The sequence below is a fragment of the Etheostoma cragini genome, chromosome 7 (genome assembly GCF_013103735.1).
Source record: "Etheostoma cragini isolate CJK2018 chromosome 7, CSU_Ecrag_1.0, whole genome shotgun sequence".
NCBI lineage: Eukaryota > Metazoa > Chordata > Actinopteri > Perciformes > Percidae > Etheostoma > Etheostoma cragini.
Genome location: NC_048413.1, coordinates 5,643,953 through 5,671,268, shown reverse-complemented (window position 1 = coordinate 5,671,268; position 27,316 = coordinate 5,643,953). Strand labels below are relative to the sequence as shown.

At 39.3% G+C, this 27,316-nt stretch overlaps 1 protein-coding gene across 1 annotated transcript in view; it reads right to left on the bottom strand.

Moving 5' to 3' along the window:
* LOC117948124 (mucin-5AC-like) overlaps positions 1–17,193 on the bottom strand; it is a 34,829-nt gene extending 17,636 nt beyond the window's left edge. Inside the window, exons 1-25 of the mRNA XM_034877605.1 lie at positions 17,145–17,193; positions 16,476–16,737; positions 15,781–15,895; positions 14,870–14,960; positions 14,683–14,789; positions 13,800–14,028; positions 12,709–12,834; positions 12,514–12,631; positions 11,778–11,916; positions 11,127–11,237; positions 9,863–9,932; positions 9,194–9,331; positions 8,332–8,496; positions 8,158–8,252; positions 7,920–8,046; positions 6,025–6,280; positions 4,794–4,846; positions 3,471–3,571; positions 3,160–3,311; positions 2,844–2,982; positions 2,523–2,633; positions 2,224–2,403; positions 1,867–2,106; positions 1,251–1,407; positions 198–326 (exon numbers count right to left, since the gene is read on the bottom strand). Of these exons, the coding sequence (XP_034733496.1) occupies positions 198–326; positions 1,251–1,407; positions 1,867–2,106; positions 2,224–2,403; positions 2,523–2,633; positions 2,844–2,982; positions 3,160–3,311; positions 3,471–3,571; positions 4,794–4,846; positions 6,025–6,280; positions 7,920–8,046; positions 8,158–8,252; positions 8,332–8,496; positions 9,194–9,331; positions 9,863–9,932; positions 11,127–11,237; positions 11,778–11,916; positions 12,514–12,631; positions 12,709–12,834; positions 13,800–14,028; positions 14,683–14,789; positions 14,870–14,960; positions 15,781–15,895; positions 16,476–16,737; positions 17,145–17,184 (3,451 nt within the window). The 5' untranslated portion in view covers positions 17,185–17,193. The remainder of the gene's footprint in view (positions 1–197; positions 327–1,250; positions 1,408–1,866; positions 2,107–2,223; positions 2,404–2,522; positions 2,634–2,843; positions 2,983–3,159; positions 3,312–3,470; positions 3,572–4,793; positions 4,847–6,024; positions 6,281–7,919; positions 8,047–8,157; positions 8,253–8,331; positions 8,497–9,193; positions 9,332–9,862; positions 9,933–11,126; positions 11,238–11,777; positions 11,917–12,513; positions 12,632–12,708; positions 12,835–13,799; positions 14,029–14,682; positions 14,790–14,869; positions 14,961–15,780; positions 15,896–16,475; positions 16,738–17,144) is intronic.
* Between the last annotated feature and the right edge of the window lie 10,123 nt (positions 17,194–27,316).

Genomic DNA, 27,316 nt, shown 5'->3' with positions numbered 1-27,316 from the left:
GCAAATGGCTGTTTATACAATGTGAGAAATTGGTTATTTATTACTTGTTGGCATTATTGACAATGATTCCACCAGTTTTTTGTGATCACCTTGCATTGGTATTGATATTATTTGTCAATTTAAAAAACATAACTTTTAACACAGCCAATGTAAAAAAGACACTTAATGTTAACTTATGAAAACCTATAATGTTTTACCTTCTAGAGAAGGCATCTGTGATGAACAGCTGCCAGAGGGGTTCCTGCAGGTTTTCATACACGGAGACCCACATGGCATGTAGTGCCATTCACATTCTCCAGGGGGGTTGTAGTAATCACAGAAGATAGCTAGGAAAAAACATATACTTAGTATAGACACATTCCAGACTGGATTATTCAAATCCAATCATGATTTTTGGACATGTGGTTGTTCACATGCTTATTTTTTTAACCTTTAAACTAGGAGTACATAGTACATTGACCTGAATCAAGAGCTTAGTAATACCCCATACTTTTCTATTTCAATTTTATCTTTCTTGGAAAATGGTTAAAACAAAGTGGCCTGTGGTGTCTGATGGGAATCCTTTAACCTTTAGGTATCCACTGCCCTAGTTTTAAAGGAAATTAAAAAAAATGTCAGACTGCCCCTTAGAGGGCATGGACATGCTTGGCAAAGCAGCTGAGTGCCGATACCCTATTACCAAGAGCAGTGCATGGCAGCCACCTTAAGGGCTTTCATGGATGACTGCACAGTGACCAAAACATCATTGAACCCACCAATCACAGCCTTAATGGGGTTGGACTTTTAAAAAAGGTTGATGGGATGTAGCAAACCTAAGCAATATTTACTCTTTTTTGTTAGACGCTAATGGTGATGATTATTGATAAGTGAGTACCTAGCATTAAAAAATAAGAAACTAAAAACCAATGTGGAGCATTTTTCTTGCACAAGGATTTCATGAAGGAACAACGCCTTTCAAAAATATGGTTGGTTCTTTCATTCTTAAACTGCTGTATTGTGTAATAAAAATACCAGTATTATACCCTTACTATACTATACCAGTGCTATATAGTACACTATTTTATGAAATGTTAGGATTATACTAAAGCTTTTATGACATATTAATAGTATACTAACATTGTACAATTATGTTCACTATTATATCATGCTTTTCTATTTATAGTTCTGATTAGCTAAAATAATTGCTAGTTTTGCTTGCATCTTGATAACACCCTGTTAACCTTGTCTTTTTTCTCATTTTGGTAACTCACGACAAATCTTTGGGGTTCTCCATCGTATACAGGCGCCAGCTTGATTACAGGATTCAGCGTAAGCGGCCACAGCAGTGCAGAAACACTCGCAGTCTCCACCCGTGTCACAAGCACAGGAGTCAGATACACAAGCTTCATAGTATGGAGCAGGATCCACCTAAGACAAGTGTAGGATGATACATGAATGAGTTATAAACGGGTATGAAAGAGCAGGAAAGGCTCTGCTGCACAAGAGTCAAATAATTTTTTTTTTTTTACCCCATTAAATTTATCAGACAGCTACTAATTACTCTACTGTAATTAACTATATCAACATTTTAGTACAGGACATGTTGACAATATAGAGAAAATTGTCAGAGATTAAACCACGCAACAGAATATGAAATAGTTCCTCACCACATTAGGCTGCATGAATGTACATGCAAATAATTATCAAATTATGTACAGTAATATATAACTTTAACACTCTGAAAGGGGCTATGATAGATGATTATGCATTTTCTTGTGATGGAATATTTCTACAACGTGGCATTAATCCGATAACTTAAAGAGTCTTTTTTTTCAAGCTGGACCCTATTATTAGTTTAACATGGTCTCCACTTCAACAACAACCTACACTGGAGTGGCAGGGAGAGAAGACGTCGCTCTGGATAATGCTGCACTGTTTCTGGGCCCAAGCCTGTCTGTATGGGTTGGCTGTGCAGGGGCTGGTGAGGCTGTGAGCGTCGGGGCAGCTGGGTGAATCCTTCCAGCTGTTCCCAAACACCAGTGGGTTGACCACCACGGCATGGGACCTTGTGGTGAAGTCATTATTTGCATTGTCATCATAGTTGCCACACAGCCCACACACACGACCCTGTAAAAGTAAGTTCCTTTTAGTACATCGCTCAACTTCAATATCAAAACAAAGATTGCCTTTTGTTGTCTGAACAGAACAGTTGTATTCACCTACTTTCACATATTGCAGTGTTACCTTATATTTTGGGCTGAGCTTGATGGACAAGGTGGTCTTCCTGTCCCACATGAAAATGAGTCCATTTTTGGCTTCAATTACCAGGTAACTGCCCATAGAGCTGTAACTGAATGGAGCTGTTTCTTCATTTCCACTCAAAATCAGCTGGTAGCTTCCCTCTGCTAGAGTCAGTTCTGCACTCTAAAAAAAAGAACAAAAATGTATTGTTGGTTGATTTTATACACACTGTTAATTTCACTTATTTCAGCATCTCAGAAAACTGAAGTTGTTTTTTGAAACATGTTATATTGACTGTTTACCCCCAGAAAGATCTTGATGCTCTTTGAGCAGGTGGTTCCTGTGGTTCCACAGGGAACATTCTCAGTGACCACTCTGAATGTCCCATTACTCTGAGCACTGCCACAGTAGTCCTGTCACAAACACACACACACACACACACACACACACACACACACACACACACAGTTTACATTTCAAATGCTCATTGTCTGTCTCTGCTTGCATGCAACATCCAAGAGTATGGTATCCCATTGCTTTTGTGCAGCAAACCAGGCCTTTTGCATAGATGGGGAGAGTTAATGATTTTGTTTTTTTATTTAGTATTACGTGTGCATTTATACCTGAGCGAGAATGTATTCACAGTTGCCATCAAAGGTGAAGCGCTTCTGATCAAAAGTAATGTAGTGTCCATCGCCATATACAGAGCAGGTTGCATCACACTGGCTGGTAGTGCAGTGCCACTTCCTGTCTTTACAAGTGCTGTAAACAGATACTGATTAGACAACACAGTCTCATTCCCATCTCGTAAAACACGGACGCTTGGTCAGGTGCCTTTGTCGTTGTTATTGACGCTAAAAGGCTCCTTTAGCATCAAATAGCACGCGTTACAGTTTACCGTTACAGCATATCACTCCACTTGGGTTTACAGTAATTTACCAGGTATTGCAGTCCACCTTGGTGGTCTCTCCAGGCTGGTAGGAGACACCGTTGTGGACACAAGGACAGGCTTCTGGCTTAATGCAGCCTCCTTTACCATCAGACACCATCCCAGATGGACACATACAGCCGGAGACACACCCTGTGGCCATCTGCAGGAGAGATAAAATGTACAGTCCACAGTTATGGGTTTCATTTCTGCACCAGCAGAGTAAATAATGACCTACCTAAGAGCCCAGATTATCCAAATATTTGACCTAGACATAATCTTGAAATAAATGTTCCTTTATCTTGGGCAAAAGGTGACTCACACAGGCCATGTCTAATGTGTTGCAGCTCTTCTCACACTCAGTTCCTCTTGCAAGTGGGTCATTAGCAGAGCAGTTGAAGGCCACCATAGGAGGAGCACAGGCTGCAGAGAAGAGACATATCTGAAATTACTTTCGTGTATTTCTAAAAGGCATCTCGTTCATACACCTACACAGCCTGACATTCACAATGATGCATGAGAGTCAGCAGCTCTTTTGGATTTCTTCTGTCAATTTTGCTCTTCAGTTTTTTATTCCCAGGCTTTCCAGATGAATAGTCTTCAGAGGAGCACATTTGCCGTAAAGTGAAGTAAACACACCCCTGGCAGCAAAAAACAACAAAGCTTTTGGAGGCTAAATGCAGAAGCATGCAAAAAAACTTGTGAATTTATAATGTATCATAAATACATAAATGTTGTTCCTTAAAAAATAGGGGGTATAAGTATGCATCCCCCTATATTACATTTTCATAGAACCTGGCAGATTTTTAATTTTAAAGGACTGATTCATGGATCAGAATACTATGCATCCTGATAAAGTTCCATTGTTTTTGGAATTGTAAAACTACCCATCATCATATACACATAACCATATCTCATGATTGGCATGGGTTACTTTCTATATAATAATCTCTCAATGCAAATCAAACCAGCTATTAAGCTAACTGAAATAACACCATGTCAATCTGTAGGAATGGGCAAGTGTATGTGATGATGTGGGGGGGTTATTATAATTCCAAAGGCCAAGGGAACTTTATCAAGATGCATGGTATCCTGATCCATATCAAAACTGGCTTTGAAAAATAAAAATGTGCCTGCCTCAATGGGAATTAAACATAGGGTGGGTGTATACTTGTGCCCCCCTGTATTTATTTACATTTATCTATTTACTATACTTTATTCATTCACAAAGAAAATTGGTGTCCTTAAACGTTGTATGTTTCCTTATTTTTTAATTAAGGCATTAAGATCAATTTCAAAAGAGGATTTTTTTATTTGTCTTTTTAGTCAACTTAAGCATGGGTTCTTACTCTCATGAGCAGCACTGTATTTAAAAGAGACTTCATATACAGCATTAGAGGACCACTACGGTCTATATAAAAGAGACTTCATATACAGCATTAGAGGACCACTAGGGCCTATATAAAAGAGACTTGAGATACAGTATTAGGGGACCACTACGGTCTATATGCAAAAGACTTGAGATACGGTATTAGGGGATCACTAAGGTCTATATAATAGAGTATATATACAGTAAATACTGAAGTAATGTAGCACTTACTTTTAGGCTGTTATATATCAGATTATTCTGGATTATGACACTTACTTGACGGTATAATGACCTCTCCAATGCAGCTGAGTTTGCCCTCCTTGCAGGTGCTAGTGGAGAAATATAAACAAATGGTTAATATGCACACATATAAAAGCGTGCAGGAAACTTTCACTATATCACAAATAGGTCAAATTACAAATATTCACTTTTTTTTCTAAAGGCCCTTATTCCTGGAGGTCACTCTTAAATTGATTGTCAGGTCTTTGATAACAGTCAGCTCGTTTACATGCACAGCAGGAACCTAGTTTAGTGGATTAACGGGTTACGCCAGCTCTCCCATGAGTGGGGAATAATGGCAGTATAACGGCAGTAAATCTTCCGGTTGTCAAAATCACAACAACAAATCACAGGAAAAAATGTGTCTCAATGCAGTTGTGGCTCAGATGGTCGAGCGGTCGTCTACCAATCGTAAGATCAGAGATCTCTTGGGCAAGACATCGAACCTTGAATCCACCCTATGCTGCACCATTAGTGTGTGAATGGAAGTAGTTTAGGATGAAAGCGCCAGCTAAATGAAATGGAAAAAATGTAATCCCTTTTAAAAAAAACAGGGTATTGCCTTAACTTAATTATAATTGGGTTTTTAATCTGCATGGAAATGCACCAATGGACCCTAATGTAATAAGTTCTGTAATTATGATCAGTTTAGAAACACACAAAAGATCTTTTAGTGCATGAGTCAAAATCTTCATTTTCTATTCATTAATCCAAGCCTACTGTCCCAGGTCAGCCCAGAATCCCCTCTTCTTAGCCTGGGGCCTGTCATGCCTCTGCTGTACGTCTTTCAGTGTGGATTCTAGCGTTTGCGTTTGTTTGAGTAGATGTACTGTTTTTTTACCTGTGCATGTGTTTGTTTGTTTTTTGGGACATGGATATTGGACTTACCTTCTTCGAAACCTTTGTTTGGGCCTTGGCTTCCCTTTTCCCTGTCTACACTATACCATGAACCAAACTCTGCCTGCCGGTTACCTTTGCCTTGTTTTTTGACTTTTTTGAGTTGCCTATCAAGTTGCTCTGCCTGACTATCTATTCCTGTGTTAAATAATAATCCGCTCTCTGCCTCCTGAGTCTTTTGGTTCCACAATCTTGTAACTGGCCTCACCGGCCCTGACACCTACTTCATCATAGAATTATGGATGGGGCTTTAAAAATAAGATTTGGGGTGTAACATTTAAACCTACCAAATTCGATATACATCACTGCAATAACACAAAAAAAGTCCTACCACATGACCCCATCCTTGTTGACGACCTGTCCAGGAGGCACCACTGAGCCTTTGTGATAACAAGGACAAGCCTGAGATGGGACACACTTCCCAGTGTCATCCAGATAGGTTCCCTCTGCACAGATGCAACCATCGATTGGCGGGAAAGAGAAGTGACAGCTGGGGTCTGTGTTGCTAATGCAGCGGCAGGTGCGACTGCTGGAAGTGATGGTGTAGGAGTAGACCATGCTGCTGGGGCACGAGCTAGCATATTTCCCTGAGGAAGAGCACAGAATCAGTCGAGAACTGTAAGGTTGTTGTACAATCCTGCCACATGAAGGTTGTTTAAAGGACCATACCAGTGTTATTGTGCTACAATTTTACAGCAAGATGCCATTTAACAATCTTGCTGTAGTGTTATAAGTTGTTGAATTCATTTTTCTTATTCTCCAGGCAGCTACCGGTTTTAGATAGAGTTAGAACTTTATTACATTTTGGTTGGCTGCCTTCTTGTGCCCTATATGCTTGTGTCTATGGAATGCCGTTTTATTCAATATTAATTAAGTAAATGCACAGAAAAATGAATAAATAAATAAATAAATATGCCTTTGAAATACATCATGAGGCAATAAATACATAAGTAATAAATAAATGTCAATATTCCTATAAAATGCATCAATTAAAAGGTTTTACTTTTAATTTTGTCATGGTAATTATAATTCACAGGTCCACATTTATTTATTTCAAGAAACCTTTATTTCATAAATCCACATTTATTTATTCCTGTGGACTTTTATTTCCTAATGCCACATTTATTTATTTCCCTCTTTATATTTCCAATTCTTATATGCCAACCAGGGGGCGTGGCTATCTCTCACATTCAGAACACAGCCGTGGGCAAAAAAAGGCTGGCGAAGTTAGAGTGCACAACAACCGGCAGCTCGCGGGGTTTTACCCAGCTAACAGTCACCTATTCTGGGGTAACTGAACCATCAACTAGTGCTGACCTGACGGAGCAACATGACCAGCAGTTTGCGGTGCTTTGTACCCAGCACACAGGCACTTATTCTGGGATAACTGGGGTTATTTCTGGGGTTCAGTTTAATGTGAATTTGAGCAGTCGTTTGCCTGCTAGCTCACTTAACAACGCCTCAGCTAATGTGTCAACGGTGCCATGCCATTTCTCCGACGCTCCATTGTTCCGCCTCGCAATAACCCCAAAAATTTCCCTTGGTCCTACAGCCCATTATAAGGTTGCCGCTGCCCGCGGACGCTGTTATGGGAGGTAATCCACAAAAGCCTATATGGTCGGAACAATGGGATGTCGGCGCACAGGGTTTATTTTTCCAATACAAAGTAACGTTGGACTAGTGGGCTGTAGGACCAAAGGGAATTTTTCGGAATATTGAGAGGAACAACAAAGCGTGGAAGTAATGGGCAGTCCCCGTGTCAACCGGCAGTGGATACAGACGGACCGGCAACTACTGATACTCTGTCAGGTGGTCTAATTTCCCCAAAATAGGTGACTGTGTGCCGGGTACAGAGCCCCACAAGCTGCCAGTGTATTGAGTCAAAATGTTGTGTTTACTTTACACAAGAACAGCCATTTCCCCCTCTTGCCATGGGAATGTTAGGAAGTGACGTAATCATGTGACAAGACAAACTTTTTCATCATACCGCAGTTTTTGCAAGTTCCCGCAATTTCATCGCATAAAATTGCATAAATATCCCGCATATTCCATCACATTTTTTAAGAAAACGTATAATCTGGGATTTTTGTCCGCAATAATTACAAAACACACTTTTTCAAAAGCATTTTTCTGAAAGGACTGTATAAAAATAAATGTATCATGGTCTCACATTGCTTCCATACGAATAGAATACCAACAGTGTGATTTGAAGAACTCATTACTCACCACAGATGGTCGCCCTCCAGCCAGGGAGCAGGATTCCTGCAGCGGCACAGGCGTGGACGTAGGAGGAGACAGCAGAACACATACAGTCCTCACTTTTCTCACAGTTACAGCTGTCATACATGCAGTTCTGTGAGGAGACAAAATTAAAATAAAAAGGCAATGCAGTGTGAGGTAATGTTACAGGGCTGAAGAGTGGTCCAGGTACAATCCACGTCAAATCTGTAGCTATGAGTCTTACCTCTTTGTACGAGTCAGGGCTAATCTCTGAGTGACAGGAGGCAAACACTCCCTGAGGGTCACTCAGCATGGAGCACCAGTGCTGGGCGTACTTCTCTGTTATTGACAAACCGGGAACAACATTAATCATTTTGAAGAACATACAGTGGTTGCAGACAATCAAAATGAAACCTACCATTATCCAGACTAAGACTGCAGGGGTTCTCAAAGTTGCTCTGAACATCAGGGCAAGCAGCATGTGTCTTCCAGCTGTTGACAAAACCAGGTGCTGTGGCATCTGGAACGCCACTGAGCTTTAGGAAGTCATCAGCTTGGTTACCGTTGAAGTTCCCACACAGACCTGCAGGCAAACGAGCATGATATATTTCCAACACATAAGCGGCATATTGGATTTATTCTGGGGGTACTCTTTCCCCACAGGACAGAAAAATCAAATATTGTCACAATGGCTTCATCATCGGTTTGTCTTTCTATATCTTTCTTCTTTTATACCAAAACTGACTGATAAGCAGACCCAAATGGAATCTCCACATTGTGACACTAGCAACTATTGCCTTAAAAGAAATCTGCTCAATGCGCTTGGGATTTGCAACTTTCACTTACATGCAGTTCTTTTATTAATTACTGCCAATCATGAAGTCCATCAATGACACATTTAACATCAATAAAAATAATCAAAACGTTCTAAAGCATCTCCGAAGAAGTAACTTCTCTATGAAAATAGGTATACATGGAATATTACACCCCATTATTCCCTCCTGTTGGTCAACGGTAGCTTGACATTAACGCTTCACAGATTCTGTATCAAGGCAACCAGTACTACATTGTTAGATACAATTACATTTGATGCATATTTACATGTGTTTTTGTTGTAATGCCTACTTTCTTTTACAATTTAACAAGCATACAGGATATGGCCATGCTTACCATATTTTGCAACAAACCAATTAAACCAAATCAAAAGACCATCAATGTTTGAGTTCTGTGGGATGCTTACATGTCCGAGGGCACATACAGATCTTTTTTTATAGACATACCACAGGTCTTGGCCTGGTAGCCACTGGTCACTTTGACGTAGAGCTGCATGACTGGCTGGAGCTGCACCTCCAACAGAACACCAACAGATGTTTGCACCAGCACGTAGTAAGAGGACCCTCTGAAGGCGGAGATCCCAGCTGGGGGTTAAGAGAAAAGTTGAGGATGGGAGCTTGATAAAAGAGTGGAAGGCTGGAGACAATGCAATACTATTCATCAGACAGGAAAACAGTTCAGTTCAGCTAAGCATATTGAAAGTGAAATATCTAATTTTCTGCAAACTGGGTTTTTACCCAGGTCAATCAAATAATGCTAGATATGCAGTTAAAATGGAAGTTTTTGGCGAGGATTATGTGGAAACAGCCACTGGATGTTTATTAAAATCCCTTTCTGTAGAAGTTAGCTAATGACTCTCATGAAATGTGATATTACTGAGCTAATGCTGTTTATATCAGTGCCTGGAATTACTAATATACTGCCAATCTCTCAATGTCAAAATGTATAGCGCACATTTAAGGCATGTAAAGCTGTTCATGGTCAATAATTCCATTAAAGAATCGAAAGCATCTCTCCTGAGATAATGCTCATTTAGACCTATTACTAATGTTAATAGCCTAATTTAGACAGAGAGAAGGTATAAGATGATTAGTGTACAGTGGAGTGTCTCTCACCAGCAGAGAAGGGTAACTGAGCATACATGCCATTCACAAAAACCTTGCCATTAGACTGGATTTTGATCACCTTTATTTGAAAAAAGACAAGATGTTATTATTTAAAACAATCTGAGTGTATTCAATGATAAACATAAAAAAAAAATGGAAGAATCCTTAAACTTGGATGGAAAAAGAAAAGAAAAGTGGAAGTGATCTTTACTGTGAGGGATGCAATCTAGTTCCAAATTGCAAGATCTTTTATATTATTGCATACTGAAATAAAATATAAAACAAAAAAAAAACAATTCTGGCAGTCATGTATGATGATTCAAAATGATTTCAAGACAAGAAAAACAAAACTATCATGTTTTCCTCATATATAGGTATATATACATATATGCAGTGGCTTGCATAAGTTTATGCACCCATGCAAAAGTTGATTAAAAAGAGGAATAAAAATACTTTAAAAATATCCTTTAAATACAGAGGGCACAAGTATACACCCCCCATGTTAAATTCCCATAGAGGCGGGCAGATGTTTATTATTAAAGGCCAGTTGTTTCATGGACCAGGATACTATTCATCTTGATGAAGTTCCTTTGTCCTTTGGAATGAAAATAATCCCCCCCCCCACATCATCACACACCCTTCACCATACCAAGAGATTGGCATGGTGTTTTTCAGTTAACCTAATAGCTGGTTTGATTTACACTGAGAGATAATCTTATGGAAAGTTGCCCATGCCTATCTCTAGGTATGTTGAAGGGTACATGATGATATGGGGGGGGGGGGCTGTTTTAATTCCAAAGGCCAAGGGAACTTTATCGAAATGCATAGTATCCTGATCCATGTAATAACTCGCCTTAACCATCTGCCAGGTTCTATAGGAATTTAACTTAGGGGGGTGTATACTTATGCCCCCTGTATTTTAAGGAAGAACATTTATTTATTTACAATACATTATTCCTTCACAAAGAGAATTGGTGTCCCTAAAAGGTTGGATTTTCCTAGTTTTTTTTAATTAAGGCATTAAGATCAATTTCCAAAAGATGATTTTTTTATTCCTCTTTTTAATCAACTTATGCAAGCCACTGTGTATATATAAATATATGTACATTTTGATTCAGGATCATCCATAAAACTTATCTGCTAACTTTGAAAATTATCTTCTGAATTATACTGATTTTTCCAATTAACCAGGTCAAAAGAAACAATGTGTGTGTGTGTGTGTGTGTGTGTGTGTGTGTGTGTGTGTGTGTGTGTGTGTGTGTGTTGTCCTCACATTAAGCCCTCCAGACAAACCCAAGGTAACAGACTCGAGGCAGGTCTCACTCTCAGTCAGTCCACACTGCTCCAGTTCTCCTTGTACCTCAAACTGGGATCCATTGCAGTCCTAAAGGTACAAACAGACAAAATTGTTTAACTACTTTTGAACTGAAACGACATACCTGCAAATAACAGTGTAAAGGGTAAAGAATACCAGTAGATGTATCAGTGGATGGAAATCTAAAATGACTATGACCAATCACAACAACACACGGGTGGACGTATCCAGAACCCCATATGCTTAGATACAAGCAGAGCTAACTGGTAGATTAAACTGTTGTCATCTGTTCAGCTCGCCTCTGGCCCCGCCTACATCAGATACAGCGATATGATTGGTTCACCTTGCCCCGCCTATATCAGATACACCGATGGGATTGGTGCAGCTCTTTGTTGTCTGTGTTGTTCTGGACTTAAAGGACCTGACAGAACTGATTTATTATATGGGATGGTACAGAGATGACACTCATACCTCTACTCTCTTTTTTCCAACACAAATCACAGGTGTGTTTGTGTGTGTGTGTGTGTGTGTGTGTGTGTGTGTTTGTGTGTGTGTGTGTGTGTGTTTGTGTGTAAGTGGTATAACAGCACATATGATAATGTGTATTACCTTAGCCAGCACATAGGAGCAGTCCCCATGGAAGGTGTAGACTTTTTCATCAAAGGTGTTGATGTGGGCTCCTCCCTCCACAGAGCAGGTTCCTGGACAGTTCTCCTCAGTACACGTCCACTGGCCACTCGCACACACACTGTTGGCACACACAAAAACAAGACTTGAAGCAACATTATGTAACTATTTAACCTTAAATAACAGCTCTGAAAGCATGTTGATGCTACACTGACTTGTAACAAGGAGAACGGTGCCTCCTTCATTCCCCCACTGCGCCCCTGAATTGTCCCATAATAATTTGGATTGCAAATCAAGGATCCCCAAAAATGGTGAGTAAATGTGGTCTTTAATATTCTCTGAACTGACTATTAGGCCAACAAAAGAAATGAAACTGGATCATATCTTATGGAGAAGATGTTTTTTGGTTTTGACTTCAGCTGTTCTGCCTTAACTATTTACAGAGCAGACACACTTCGGTCGCCAGGAGCAGCGCTGTTTAACATTTCTATTCTCCATTGCAGCCAAATTGATGCATTTACATGTACACATAGTACTGAGACAAGGAATGGGACATTTGCACGCCGAGATTCACTCACATGCACTTGTAATCACTTATAATCCCACTAAGGTACGTAGGTTTACCATATCCACCCTGTCATACATGTAAAATATGTTTAATTCTGGGGAGTGTTCTGTTACACGCAGACAGACTGACATACTTTAGCCTATATCATACCATTTTTTGCAGTTACTGGAGTAGGACTCTCCTGGGCCATAGATCTTGCTGTTGTAGCTGCAGGAGCACTCGTTTAATCGGACACAACCCGATCCGTTCAAATCATCCAGCACAGTGCCTAAAAGTTATCAAAGAATTACTGCACTGTAACAGGTGTGTGTTTGTGTGTGTGTGTGTGCCGTGACTATGCTGTACCTGCAGGGCAGAAGCATCCATCGATACAGTGGTGATCACAGGTGTGGCTGGCCTCTGGATTGGAGCAGGAATCAGCACAGGGACTCCCACATTCCTTGTACTCCATTTTGTTGGGACATGACTTCCCTGTGATTACATCAGTTGTTTTTTTCAGCTCTTGACTTGTTTTTCCTCTTGGATTCAAACATTTGTTTACACACACTACCCTATCGTGGCCTGGTTCCAGCCCCTCAATGGCCTACCTACACTTTAAAAGTCTCCTCCCAGAACTCCTACACTTTGAGAAGGGGTGGGGTTGACCTCATGTGATAAATGAGATAATTCATTAATACATGAATCGGCTGATTCACTCTGACCTCAGTGTTTGTTTAATGAGGGACTGGTCTGTGTAGGTGAACGTGTGATAAATAGGATTAATATAATTGCTAAGAGTACAAAACAAATTCAATAGATACTGCATTTTTTCAGAGGCCCGGAGTCTAAAAGGTGCAAGATTTCACTGGAATAGTAAAGAAATAACTTTCTTAATTGTGTTATGCTGTTACCTGTAGACTATATTCTTTATCTGCTTAGACTCTGCTTAGAATCTGCTTAGAATCTGCTAAAAATGTAATATATTATATTGCCAAAATATGACCCTAACCCAATACCAAGGGTAAACCATTTGGACAGTCTCCTCCTAATACTGACCATACTTTCTCAAATTATGCTTTCTGTACAAACTTCAGAATGACCTGGAATTACTCTTGCGTTCATTTTTGTCACGTTTTGTTACATTCAAAAAGAGACTGTCCACTGTCCTGAAAATGCCTGGACGTTTTTTTGTTGTAGCGGCGATTGCGACTCATGTGATGGAGGCTAGGAATAATGGAGGTCTTTTAGTTCACATAAAAAATAGCTCCGTTGTACCATTTTTTTCTAATTTGCCATATTCTTGGATTTATATATTCTCATGTGATTTTTGGTCTTTGTTTTGAGTGAGTAAACCGGTATGCCTGAGATATTTTGTTTGGGCAAAAGCCAGAGTCAGACAGGGCAGACGACCTCTCCTTCCCATGTACCATAACATAGCGTCTATTGAGGGTACTCACAGCAGAGTTCTTTCATTCTCCAGTTTTGGGGTTTGCCACCCGCATGTCCACACTGTCTGGAGAACTCTGACACAGTGTCGCACAGGCAGAGGGAGTCAATGTGTTCATTCACGCCATTGTCACAGTTGCAGAGATCTGCAACACAGGCCGAAGTAAAGGAGGCGACGTCCAGCAGACTGTGACAGCTGTTGAAGGCTGGTCCTGTAAGGATTTGCTCACACAGAGGCTTCTATAGACCGACAGACAGACAGACAGACAGACAGACAGACAAAAAGACAGACAGACAGGAATGGAACCAGAGGAAAAGACAGGAAGAGAGCAAGTTATAGGCATCCAAAGCCAAGAAGATGCAACATTTCTGCATTGAGTCCGTCAAATTTGTAACAAAGGCAACACATATATTATCCACTCCAGTATGCTCTATACTCCTGCTTCTGTTAATAATGTTAATAATGTTATAATAATGGTAAAACATTTTATTTATGGGCGCCTTTCATAGCACTCAAGGACACCTTACAGTTGAAACGAGCAAAAATACAGTTAAAAAGGCAAATATTACTAAATTAAAACAAACACATTTAAAAGATTAAGACTAAAAGAAAACACTCTATCCATAATTTGGATGGAGAGTTTCGGCCTACAGGTGGCAATAACATGAAAATATACAGGATGGTGCAATAATACACATGGATGTAAACAGTACTGGATTTAAAGTTGGCTTTGCTAATGTTTTATGTGGAGATAATGCATCTGACACATCAAGGATACACACACTGTGTTATGTTGAGTACCACTGAAAGTAAAAATAACCTCAATACTTCTCGTATTTGCGCTGGTTGGAGTCTGAACATTGTTCCAATACGGTTTCTTGGTTAAACCTTACCATGTTGTTGCAGCTTTGTGTTGATTCCAGCGTGTAGTCAGAGCAGCTTTCAGTTGGACCATCCATTTTCCAGAAGTTAGCAAAATCCATGGGGGATATTTTTACACCTGTGGATAATGATGAACAAACATTATAGTTCTGTGCCCACACCTACCCTGACAGAACTGTCAAAGTGGGTAAAGTGTACCATGGCTGTAGAACTCATCATAGACTTGGACACCATTGAAGTCTCCACAAAGACCACAGGTCTGGTTCTTGTACTTAAGGTCTAGTTCCACCTGGGGGGACAAAACCAACAATTTAAGGAGGAGCTTGACTCTGCAGCACAGCCCTAGATACATTTGCTGACTTTACCACAGTTTCCACTGTTTCCAAATGATAATTCTGATCACAAAACTCCTTTCGGAAATTCAAAATATAGATATACAGTTGCTTGAGAAAGTTAACAAACCAATGCTAAAGTTGATTAAAAAGAGGAATAAAAAAACATCTTTTGGAAATTGATCTTAATGCCTTAATTCAAAGAATTTAGAAAAATCCAACCTCTAAGGACACCAATTTTCTTAGTGAATGAATAATGTATTGTAAAAAAAATAAATGGCCAATTATTTCATGGATCCAGGATACTATTCATCCTGATGAAGTTCCTTTGGCCTTTGGAATTAAAATAACCCCCCCCCCCACATCATCACATACCCTTTATCATACCTAGAGATTGGCATTGTTTATTTAGCCTTAACTTATGCCCCCTGTGTTTTAAGGAAGAACATTTATTTTTTATTTATTTACAATACATTATTCCTTCACATGAAAATCGGTGTCCTTAAAAAGTTGGATTTTCCTAATTGTTTTTATTAAGGTTTTATTAAGATTTCCAAAAGATGTTTTTTTATTCCTCTTTTCAATCAACTTTAGCATGATGGTGTAAACTTATGCAAGCCACTGTAGGTATATCCTCAGTTAGGTATTTTGTGGTCAAACCCACCAATTGCTACATTACAAAGCATTAATATAACTGTTATACTTCTATTTAACTAAAATACAGTATTTTTAACAATATTGGTCATAACAGGGTTTGCTACGTAGCTACAATCCTACCATAAAAGCATCCTTCTCATTCCAGATAGCAACTAATCCCAGCTTTGCTTTGATTTTGATGTAGGTAGGAGTTTTCTCAATGAGCACTCCTGCTTGACTGAATGGTAGGGTGGCTCTGCAAAAACAAAAACAAGTCATTATTTTGGCCAATATTTGGCCCGAGCACCAACTTTCCCTGCAAATTGATTGCCTATTAGAGGGCGGGTGGCGGTTGTATCAAGCCTAGAGAAAATGTACAGTTTTTTCATTTTTAAGATTATTTTTGGGGCTTTTCCCTTTATTCAACAGTGACAGTGGATAAACAGGAAAGTGGAAAAGAAAGAGAGGGGACGACACGCAGCGAAGGGCCGGATTTGAACCTGGGCTGCAAAGTACTCAGCCTACATGGGGCACACGCTCTATTGGGTGAGCTACAGGACGTCCCAAAATGTATGTATTTTAGGGGTTTCGAGAATAAGCGCACTAAAATGGCTCACTAGAAAAAAATTTAGCCCCTGCAGTATGTTTAACGTTGACTAATGAAACTTGGTACAAACACCCTTAAATTAGCATTTACAAAATTAGTGGGATTTTGACCATCATGAAAAGTTATTAAAAGAGAAACTTTTCCTCATATGGCCGTGTACCATCCAGGATGAATCTCCACTTTGTGCAGGCAGAGAGGAAAGGGTTAGGTTTTTTTTGCAAACACTTACGTTTTTCCATTGACAACCACTGAGCCCTCAGAGAGCTCCACTACTGAACCCTCCAGCTTCATGATGATGTTGTTGATGGTGTGATGGTTGCCAGCATCCTGTCGTCTTATCTGGATGTTGAAGTCCTTGTAACTGCTCCTGCATGATGAGGTCAGGACGTAGTTGCAAGTTGAGTGCAACTGGAAAACATCTCCGTCAAAGGTCTTGAAGTGGAAGTTACCCCATGTACTGCAAACCTGGCTGTTGTGGATGGGACTAACACCTACAAAAAAAAGGTTAAGAGATAACACTACAACAGCAGCCATGTTTTACCCAGGTATTTACCTACAAGAATAAATTGTCACACATACTGACTACACACTGACTACAAAGACTATTTAATAGTCATAGTTCCATTATCTTTATTGTAACTGTTATTGACACTGAGCATCACACCCCCAACCTGCCGTCAGACACCGCCTATCAAGAGCCTGGGTCTGTCCCAGGTTTCTTCCTAAAAGGAGTTTTTCCTCTGTCACACTAAATGCTCGAGGGAATCACAGGAATCGTTGTAAATTATAGAGTTTGGTCAAGACCTACTCTATCTGTAAAGGGTCTCGAGATAACTGAATAGAAATTGAACTGACTAAGAAAACAGTTATTACAGTTATTAACCAAGAACAAACTCACCTGTTAGTTTTTCCGGAATCTGGGAGGAGAAAGTGTTCATAGCAGATTTTGCCTCTGTTGAAAAAAGTAAGAGTTAATTATCAATTTATCAGTAATTAAGTCTCAAATTACATTAAACAAAATACAGCTGGAGCACAATGTTAAAAATAAACAATCCTAGTTGTTATACTTTTCTTGCTGAAATTATATATACGTACCGCTGTGCCTAGCAGCTATGATGGCAGACAGGGTCAGCCACAGCGGCCACATGTTGGCCATAACCATAAGCTGATCGACAGAAACTCTGAGGAAGATGGGAGGGCAGCCCAGCTCTTTATAGCGGAGGGCAAGGTCTTAGTGTGGCAGGTGAGGGAGTGGCAATCACACAGCTTGACATGGTGATTCATGCTGGACTGCTTGTCGCATTTATTTCCATGGTCCCTGGTTCACTCCTGGTTAAACAACTAATATGAAGGGTGAGGTCACAGAGCATGCAAACACATAAAGCTGTGATTAAAACAAAAAGCAAGCTCACAAAATAGTTAACACCGCAAGCATGATTATACAGACCCTAGGAAAGCAACATACATAATTTAAGACCCTTCATCCTTTGTTTAAAGAATTTGAAAAACTCCCGTTAGTGCCCAGGTTGGCTCAGTTTAGGCGCACATTTACACAGAGGTTAATGCCTCGACGCAGAGGTCCAGGTTTCGAGTCAGACCTGTTACGATTTCCTGCATGCCTTCCCCCTCTTTCCACTTTCTCTTCTAGCTGTCCTAGCCACTAAAGGCAGAAAATCCTAAATATAATCTTAAGGCGATATAGTGTACCCACTGCAACGGGAAACTTTTACAGAGATCTTTTAGGGTGAGGCTATTTGCACCCCTGGTGCAATTAGCAGTATGTGCTATTCGTACCCTGGTGCATACAATGTGTTCTATTACCCAGTCTGGTAAAAATATCAATGCATGCCATACACACACTGTGTATTTACCCTGGCAAACTGATCACACAATGTAATGAAAAAACAAAAACAAAAAAACTACTGGGAAAATGTGGAAATCTCTCAACAAATTTCCTTTTGACATCCTTATACAGAGTTCTAGCCTGACCAGGCACCTCTCCCTAACCTGTATCTCTTTGTTGTGCTGTTATAGTTTTAGACTGCTGGGGGACTTCCTTCCTTCCTTCCTTCCTTCCTTCCTATGACACACTGAGCTCCTCTCTCCTCTCCCTTTCCAATTGTGTGCATCCTGTCCCAGAAATCCTTGTTACTAACCTAGCTCTGGGGAGTTTACATCCCAGAGTCCTTATATTTCTTTTCACCCAGCATATTTCCTTGGATTAGGGTGGCAACAAGGTCTTGGTTGCAGCTGTTGCCTTGGTCCTGCTGCACATCCGGCTACACCCTGCTACGCTCTGTGATGCCCTGCAGTGTTGTGCTATACCCTGCTTCATCCCGCTACATCCACCTATGCTCTGCTATCCCACGCTACACCCTGTAACGCCCTGCATTGCCCTCCTACAACAGTACTCACTGTTCCATTATCTTTCACTGTGACTGTTATTGCCATTGTTCATCACCCCCCCAACCGGCACCGTCAGACACCACCTACCAAGAGTCTGGGTCTGTCCCAGGTTTTTCCTCACCACTGTCACACTAAATGGGGGAATTACTAGAACTGTAAGGTTCTTGTAAATTACAGATTGTGGTCTAGACTTACTCTATCTGTAAAGGGTTCATTTCATATTAACATCTTTATTTTTCCGGGCATGCGCAACAGGTTGGTTGTTACAGGGTATGATTATTATTGTATGCTATTCCTACCAGTGCATGAATTAGAAGTGGATGACATTCATACCCTGGTGTAGGCTACCCTATATTAATACACAGTTATCCATACTACTCATGTATTACACCTTTTTGGAATATCACTCTATGGCCTCTTGTTGAATCCTCAATTCTAATGTTTTAATTCATGTTTAGATATTAAATCAAGGCATTCTACGGTTTGTTATTTCTGTATAGCAGACCATTGCCATGAACGGAGTTCTGGAGAATCATTAAATCAAATCAACATTTTTGTGTCAATGTGTTGTGTTAAGTTTGTTGAGTAGTTGATTTTACATTTATGTTCTATGCTGTGAGACTGATATTTTGCTGCCATAACGTTATAATTTCCCATTTTTTAGGATCAACATCTATCTATCTATCTATCTATCTATCTATCTATCTATCTATCTATCTATCTATCTATCTATCTATCTATATATGCATCCTGGACCAATGAGCGGGTTCTAGTTTACAATTTCCATTATCTCTTACGTAGTGACTATTTTTTTTTCAATGTCTGTTTAAGATATCTTCTAATTGTTATTATTTTCATACTTTTATCTCAGCAATTTGGCCAACTTATTTATTTCATTAATTGATTGTTTTATGTCATGTGGTCTAACACATTGCAGAGAAAGTCTTAGGTCTTAAATGTATGCATGTCTCTAAGGCCAAAAAATAATTTCCACGGAGTGGACAATAAAGATAGCCAATCTGCCAGCAAATTAACCATGCGGCAACTTCCTTGTCTGAAAAGTGAATCCAATGAGGATTCTTTTGATGTCATTTGGAGGGACTCAAACGGGAAATGTTAGGTAGGCTACTTATTAGGAATTGTCATTTTAAGAAATTTTCATATAACAGTTTTCACAATTATCATATACTACTCAAGTAAGGTCCGCACTGAGGTTTTGATGGCATCTTTAAGGACAGTGGGATCATGGGAGTTGTCTTTATTGTTAAACAACCATCATTGCCGATGAAAATCTGACATGACTCAAGCAGAAATAATGTTCATGGTGAGTTTATGTATTAAAGTTTTATTTTCATTATGTTTTAATAGTTTTGAATTGTCACTTGCCGCCTTAGTTTAGCATTTTCCTTTACATGAATAAAGACAGAAGGCTCTAGAGTGCAGAACTCTCCAGTTGCCTCTCCGTTAGCTCTGCAGAATTTCTTTCTCTATCAGAAATATTACTTGTGCTTTATGTGGCTGATGTTGAACGGTCATAACATGTGGCTATAGGGATTGGGAAATCCCTAGTTTGATCTAGCTAACCAGCTGGTTAGTCAAATTTTAAAATGTAAGACTCAGACTAAAAGGTAAATATGTCTATCAGCTTCGACCTGTGGCTATGTTTCCGACGTGGGCAAGCAAGACCATCTCCTCGTCCATCTCCATCTCTACATTAAAGAAGTGTTGAGGAGAAACACTGACTGACACTTCTCAATTTTATTTATAGTATCAAATCATAACATCAGTTATCTCAAGACACTCTACAGATAGAGTAGGTCTAGAGCCATTCAAAACAATACCATTGAGTTTCAAAGAAACTTTAAGGGCTCGGCATAACCATTGCTTAAAACTTAGACCCAAACATGTTGTATTTGAGTAGATGCATTCCGTTGGTTTATTTGTGGCAATGACCAGTGAAAAGGAAAATAAAGGTAAAGGTATTTTCTTTTCAGGCTCAGACATTACAGGATACAGCTTACGCAATTGTTCAGTGTTCAAGTGGGAAACACCCACTGCTACCAAATCTGATTTGGACCTGTGGAGATAATGGATCACCCTTATGAATTTTGACTCAAGCAACACAATCTTAAACCTATTCAAGGTGTGTTCAGATTAACACTTTTGCCTTTTGTTTTCTTATCACCAGCAGTCATCCTTAACAATACCAATACTTCACAGTGACTCAATATGAATGGAAAGCAGAGAGTACTTCAATTCACCTCAATTCATTATAGATCCATTAGTATTGTTTTACTGCACCCAAATGAGATTTTGTGGCTGGGTGACATGGCCTGCTGTTCACTGCACAGCACCATAGGTGTGGCCCTGCCTGTCCAGCAACACGTATCAGCAGTTGTTTTCAGTCATGCTATTTGAATCCTGTTGTTTCATAAGAGGTTCAGCAAACTAAACCCACAACACAGTTCATTAGATCAGATCAGATCAGATTCAACTTAATTGTTATTGCAGACGTGTAAAAAGTAGTAATGAAATAGATGAATATGTATCTAGATATTAATAGAATGTAAAATAAACAGTAGTGTCACTAAAACAGATATAGTATGAGGTCCCCCCCCCCAAAAAAAGAAAAAAGCTCCTTTTGCCCAAACTAACACCAGTGTCCTTCTTTCACCCAATATTTAAAAAATAATAAGTATTTATTTTTGTCCTTGTTGTTGAGCCAATGCCACATCAAAACAATATGTTTTACTAAAATCTGATTGGTTAGTTTGGCCCTATAGAACATGGAGACACAGCTAGGGAGTGGCGTTACTTTTCTAATCAGTAATCGTCATTACTGTACACAGTTGACCCGTAGTTTTTGGTATTAGCTAACTTTTTGTGTGCCTCAATGACTTGCCTTGAATGCCTGTGTACTATTTTGGCACAGTTGGGCATTGAACACATCAATTTTGCCCTTAACCCAACAGATACAGCTCTTTAAGGTTAAAGCCTATATGTATAGCCTTTCCCGTCTGCTGTGTGTAGAGCGCTGCTGTGTGCTGTCTGTGTTTCTGTTTTATTGACACACACATTCAGCAACAGGATAAAGCTTTGCATTTACACAAAAATCAGCAATGCGGCACCTTCCCTCAGGGTTGTGTGGAGATGTGTGAGGTGTCTGAGGTATGCTTTGAAACAGTTAGAATATAACGTGTTATTCCTCTGATCTGCAACTTTGTCCCTCTCTTCATTCAAGTAGGGGTTTTTACCCTTATTTCCCTCAAAGTTCCACTTTTAGCGGATTGGTAAAAAACGTAGCCAGGGATTTAGTCCTGTTTTGCAGGTGATAGCCCATAAATTATGTGAGGATGAGGGGCATGTGTATGGACAGGTGACTTGGGAGAGGCAGGAGGAAATCAGGGCTACTGCTGGCCAGGAGGTTTGAAATGAGAGCAGAGTCAGAACAGGGGGAATGCATGGAGGATGAGAAAAATATATGTAGAAACAAAGTAAGTGGATGCTAGTCTTGACTTGCCAGACCTTCCTTCAGAGCACTGTAGAGGAGAAAAACGTGCTCTGGTTTATTGGCATTTCATCAAACCAATCACAATCATCTTCAGCGGCGTTAAGGGCCGCACAGTGCAACAGTGCAAAATAGCTTAACCTGTTTTGGTGGAACATTCAGGCTCACAGCAAATTGGCTCTGCAGAATTCAATCACTGGTCTGGGCAGAGCCTGTCTGTGTAATGTTTGCATGTTCTCTCCATGTTTGCATGGTTGTCCTCCAAACATACAAACACAGTTGAAAATTAACCAACTGGCTAACACTGGCGCATTTACAGAAATGGTGATTTGTTTGCATTGTCCTAATCAAATAAATAGTAGGCCTAGAACAAATAATATACATTAAATATATATTAACATAACATTAAAAGGTTGTTTTAGTTGTGCCACAGGAAACTAAGATTGGACAGATAATGTAGCTAGTTGTCTGGATTTACCCTGCAGAGATCTGAGGAGCAGTTAACCATAGTCCTCCAAAATCCACCAGAGGTTAGAACACAAACATAAAAAAGAGGAAAGGGACAAATATTTCCAGCGGCACCTGAACAATTGCGGACGTGCAACGTCCTGGCTATTGAATAAGTAGATGCTAAACTTGGCAAATTGTGGTGATTGACAAGACAAATAATGTAGTTTTAAGAAATTCTTTGGATTAGCGCATTGCCATATTTCTTTTGCCTCATAATATCTACCATGTTTAATAGTAGCAGAGGGGCTTTGAAAAGTACCAAGAAAACATAACCTGTGTCTTTAGTGGTAACCATGGACCTGTAAAGTAAAAATGTTGCACAATATTGGGTTTTTCTGAGTCAACCTGAAATGTGACAACATTGGGTGGGACAGTGTTTGCCTCCTTTAACCAACAGTGATAACTGGGCGGAGACGTTCGTGGTTTGGGCCCAATCATTAAAAAAAAACAGCACCTGTGGTTTGACCTTGATTATTTTGGAGAAAACTGAAAGTATTTTTCTTTATTTTATCAGAGCAAAGTCACACAGCAAACATGTGATAAGAAGAAAATAAAGTTAGCATGCCTAAATCCTGTGTACATATTAAAAAAATCAGTGGAAACTCCCATATTTATCATATAAATTTATCTTTTGATATCATTGTTAAGGAGAATGACTAGTGAGTTGGCTTAGTTATAGTGAGTTACACAAGCATCACAGGTTATACTTTTTTAAATTTTTTTTACAAGCAAATTACAATTCCCGATTCACACTGAAAAAGACACATTTTGAAGAATCTTTTGAGGGGCTCATTGTGCAAATAGTTAACTTAATTTAACAATGTATGTGGTGTTTTCTTTGGTGGGCTGCAAATGTTCCACCTGAACGATTTCCTTATTGAGACTATTCCAGAGTATTCCTATGTTTGAATGTATCTGCGGTGTAGCCAGACCTTACTTCATAGCAGAGGGGTATTTAAGAAAGCAGCTCTGAGTTCCAACCTGAACTTTAGCTTGACTCACTCTGATCTGTCAGACTCAAGATTTTCTAGTTTCAGAACAGGTGATAAGAGTTGACTGGCCGAGGCAATGCGTGAGTATTAATAAAAAATTAAAAAGGATTATGATGTTCTATCTTGAGTATTCCACTCATTCAACATTTGTGTGCATTAGGTCAAACCTAATGAGCACAAAACACACTTGGCAGCAACTGAAGATCTTTAGAAACTATAGAAACATACATCAAACAGGTAAAATTTCAATCAATTGTGTTGTTGTTTAGCATTAGATTAGTGAGCAAACGGAGTAACTTTTTCAGCCATCCTAAAGCTGCCCGTATTTATGTGCCCATATTATGACTTTTATTAAAATACAACTATGAAACAAACATGCTTCTGAAGTTGTTTGCTGGAAAAAGCTTATAGGAAAAGATTCTTACCTACATCAAAAAGTTATAATCTCACAACCCGATTTTTTTATTTTACTTTGACAGTTGTTTGCATTATGATGGTTTTTCAAAGTCAATCTACATTTTTTCTTAATGTCTGTGTCTTTTCAGTACCTACATTTCCATCCACACGTTTTTATCTCAATTAAGTGATATTGAATGAAAAATGCCTCATGGAAACAGTTAAATTCAATTGTATTTCATGACTATTGACTCATAGGAAATATGCTCAGTCTCATCACATTTTATCTTGACTGATATACGGCTTATGCGATAAACGGTGATGTAAACGTTATTTGCGTAATAAATAATGAATTGCGATTAAGTTTTACAAAACAAAGAACGTTCAAACGTTTTAGTTAATTTCCACCCAGTATTTCCGCTATGTTTGCCCACATGGCAGGTGTCAACAAAGACAGGTGGAAGTGGACAGATGAGGAGACAAGAGACTTTTTTAATTGTATTATTGAGCAAAATATAACAGCTATTTTAGATGGCAAAAATTGAAAACTTCAAAACTTGTCTTTTTCAGCGTAAATCTTGTATGCGTGAATTGTAATTGGCTTGTAAAAAAAAAAGTATATCCTGTGACACTTGTGTAACTCACTAAAACTAAGCAAACTCACTAACCATTCTCTTATTGCATGTTTGCTGTGTGACCTGTAGATTGACACTGAAAAACCAGTATGGACCAGCAGGAGCCTGGGCCCCCCCAAACACACATTAGAGAGGAACAGGAAGAACTGTGGAGCAGTCAGGAGGGAGAGCAGCTTCAAGGGCTGGAGAAGGCTGATATCACCAAGTTCCCATTCACTCATGTCCCTGTGAAGAGTGAAGATGATGAAGAGGAAGCTCAGTCCTCACAGCTTCATCAAAGACAAACTCAACACATGACAACAGATGCTGATGGAGAGGACTTTGGAGGACCAGAACCAGCCGGGAAATCACATCCACTTTACAACCAGAGACTAAAGACCAGACTGGAGACTCTTCTGATCCTGAGACTGATAACAGTGCTGATTGGAAGGAGAACAGAGAACCTCAGTCAGCTTTAAACTCTCTGAAACATGATTCAAGACATAACAAAACATTCAGCCCGCTGCTGCCAGTCCCATAGAAGTGCATGGGGGGTAGGGGGGGAAATGATGTCTGTGTAAGTAGTAAAACAATAAAAATAAAAAATAAATGCTTTTTAAGTTTAGAAACATCCCAGAGTCCCCCCCCTCTCTTGCTTCACAGTGGTTTAGCCCCCTGCCTGCTTGGGCGTACCGCAGGAGAGAAAAACATACTGGTAGTTCGCTACAGTAACGCAAGTTGTGGAATGTAGCAAGTAGGCTGTTCAAGGCTATTTTATTCACATTAAACATCAAATGAAGTTGTTCTTTTCTCAAATAAAAAATGATGCTGAGTAATTCATAAATAAGTCATGACAAAAAATTCACTATGTTAGTGTAATATACTGTAAGAAGCTTGTTTACAGCTTGTTGGATATAAATGCACCCACTACAACTAATAACAACAGGGCCATAAGCTCAATGTTGTGTGTGAACTGATATTAGGGTTAATATTGAAGATCTCCAGGTTATGTTTTGCTCAATATAGTGTTAAGCGGCAGTTCAGAGAATAAACAGACACAAAATCCTCTTTCAGTACACCAAAACGCCAAAAGTAAGTACAATAAAACCTCATATCAAGACTAATTGGTAACATATTTATAAGGATGGAATTTGTTTCGGTGAGCCCAGAGGGAAAATATGGCATTTTAAAAGTAGACTACAGAGAAAGTTTGGTGGTTTTTTTTCCGTGTCGGGGGACAGAGGGAAAATATTTCAGTCGACACATTAAGTGGAACCGAAATTTGCTTTCCAATCCGGTCCGACTACTACCGGTTGCATAGTGGAACCTGGTTTCAGTACCCAACCCTACTGATAACACAGTATTAATACTCAGATAAGCTTATGGTTAATGTTATCCATCTCTTAGCTGGAGATTCAAACAGCTAGCTAACTTTAACAAAAAATGTCATGAAACGACATTTGTTGACTTTGTTGGGTTGTTTGTCCCATCATTTATAATGTACGGACAATCTGACAATCGGGCTCAGTTTTTTTATACATCTTACTATGTCAAGCAATAAAAGTGCTTCTAAGTAGCCACACTGGGTTAACATTGGTTACGTTATCCAGTCTGGGGTCAAGGATTGTTTGCCCCCTCAGTGACTCTGCTACAAGCCCCGTCCTTAGCTATGACGAGTCACCGACCAAGTGTATGTGTGACTGTAGCATCGTCTATCTCCGTAAGTCATTATGTGACCTTCATTTTGCATTCTTTTAACTGTTAGTCTCATTGCTGTTACAGGTCATTCATGATAATCAGATGGAACCTTAAAGTTTCAGAAACGTAAAAATATTACTTTATTTTTTTAGTATTAATGTAGTAACCCTACATTAATACTCAAAAATAACCCCTGGAATACTGGTTATTCAAAAAAAGAGAAATACTTTACAATTCACTTACTTTTAGGCTAATGTTGCAGGTAACGGATTTAATTCGCCATTATTCAGTAACGCCGTTATTCCCATCACTGGTCAACAGATGGTTTACTTCAAATTTTTCATCCTGGAGGGTACTCAGCATGTCCTGGTGTACCACACGGGTCATCTCAAACAATTATTTCTTTATTATTTCTTTACAGTATTAGCTTTACCATGGCCTAATTAGTGGCATAGGAGACACTACACATGTCATTAAAAAAATATATTTTTAATAATATAAAATATTCACAACAAGAGCGTACTTTTTCCTACCACACAAAATATTGTCTTCTATCTAGATTTCTGTTTGATATTTAAGAAGTTTTGATTAAAGGCACAAACGTTATTCATGTCATCAGTCTCAGGATCAGAAGAGTCTTCAGTCTAGTCTTCAGTCTCTGGTTGTAAAAGTGGATGTGAGTTCCTTGCTGGTTCTGGTTCTCCACAGCCCTCTACATCAGCTTCTGTTTCCATCGGACCAATACATTTTTGACGCCAGGCAAATCTTTTGTTACAGACACTGCAGCTGAATCTATTATCTCCTGTGTGGACTATCATGTGTGACTGTTAATGTAATCTCTTTTTAAAATGTATCTTACAAACTGAGAGCTAAAACATTTTCCTTCTGTGTGGATTGTAATGTGTTTCTGTAAACTTCCTCTCTGTGTAAAAGATTTATTACAAAC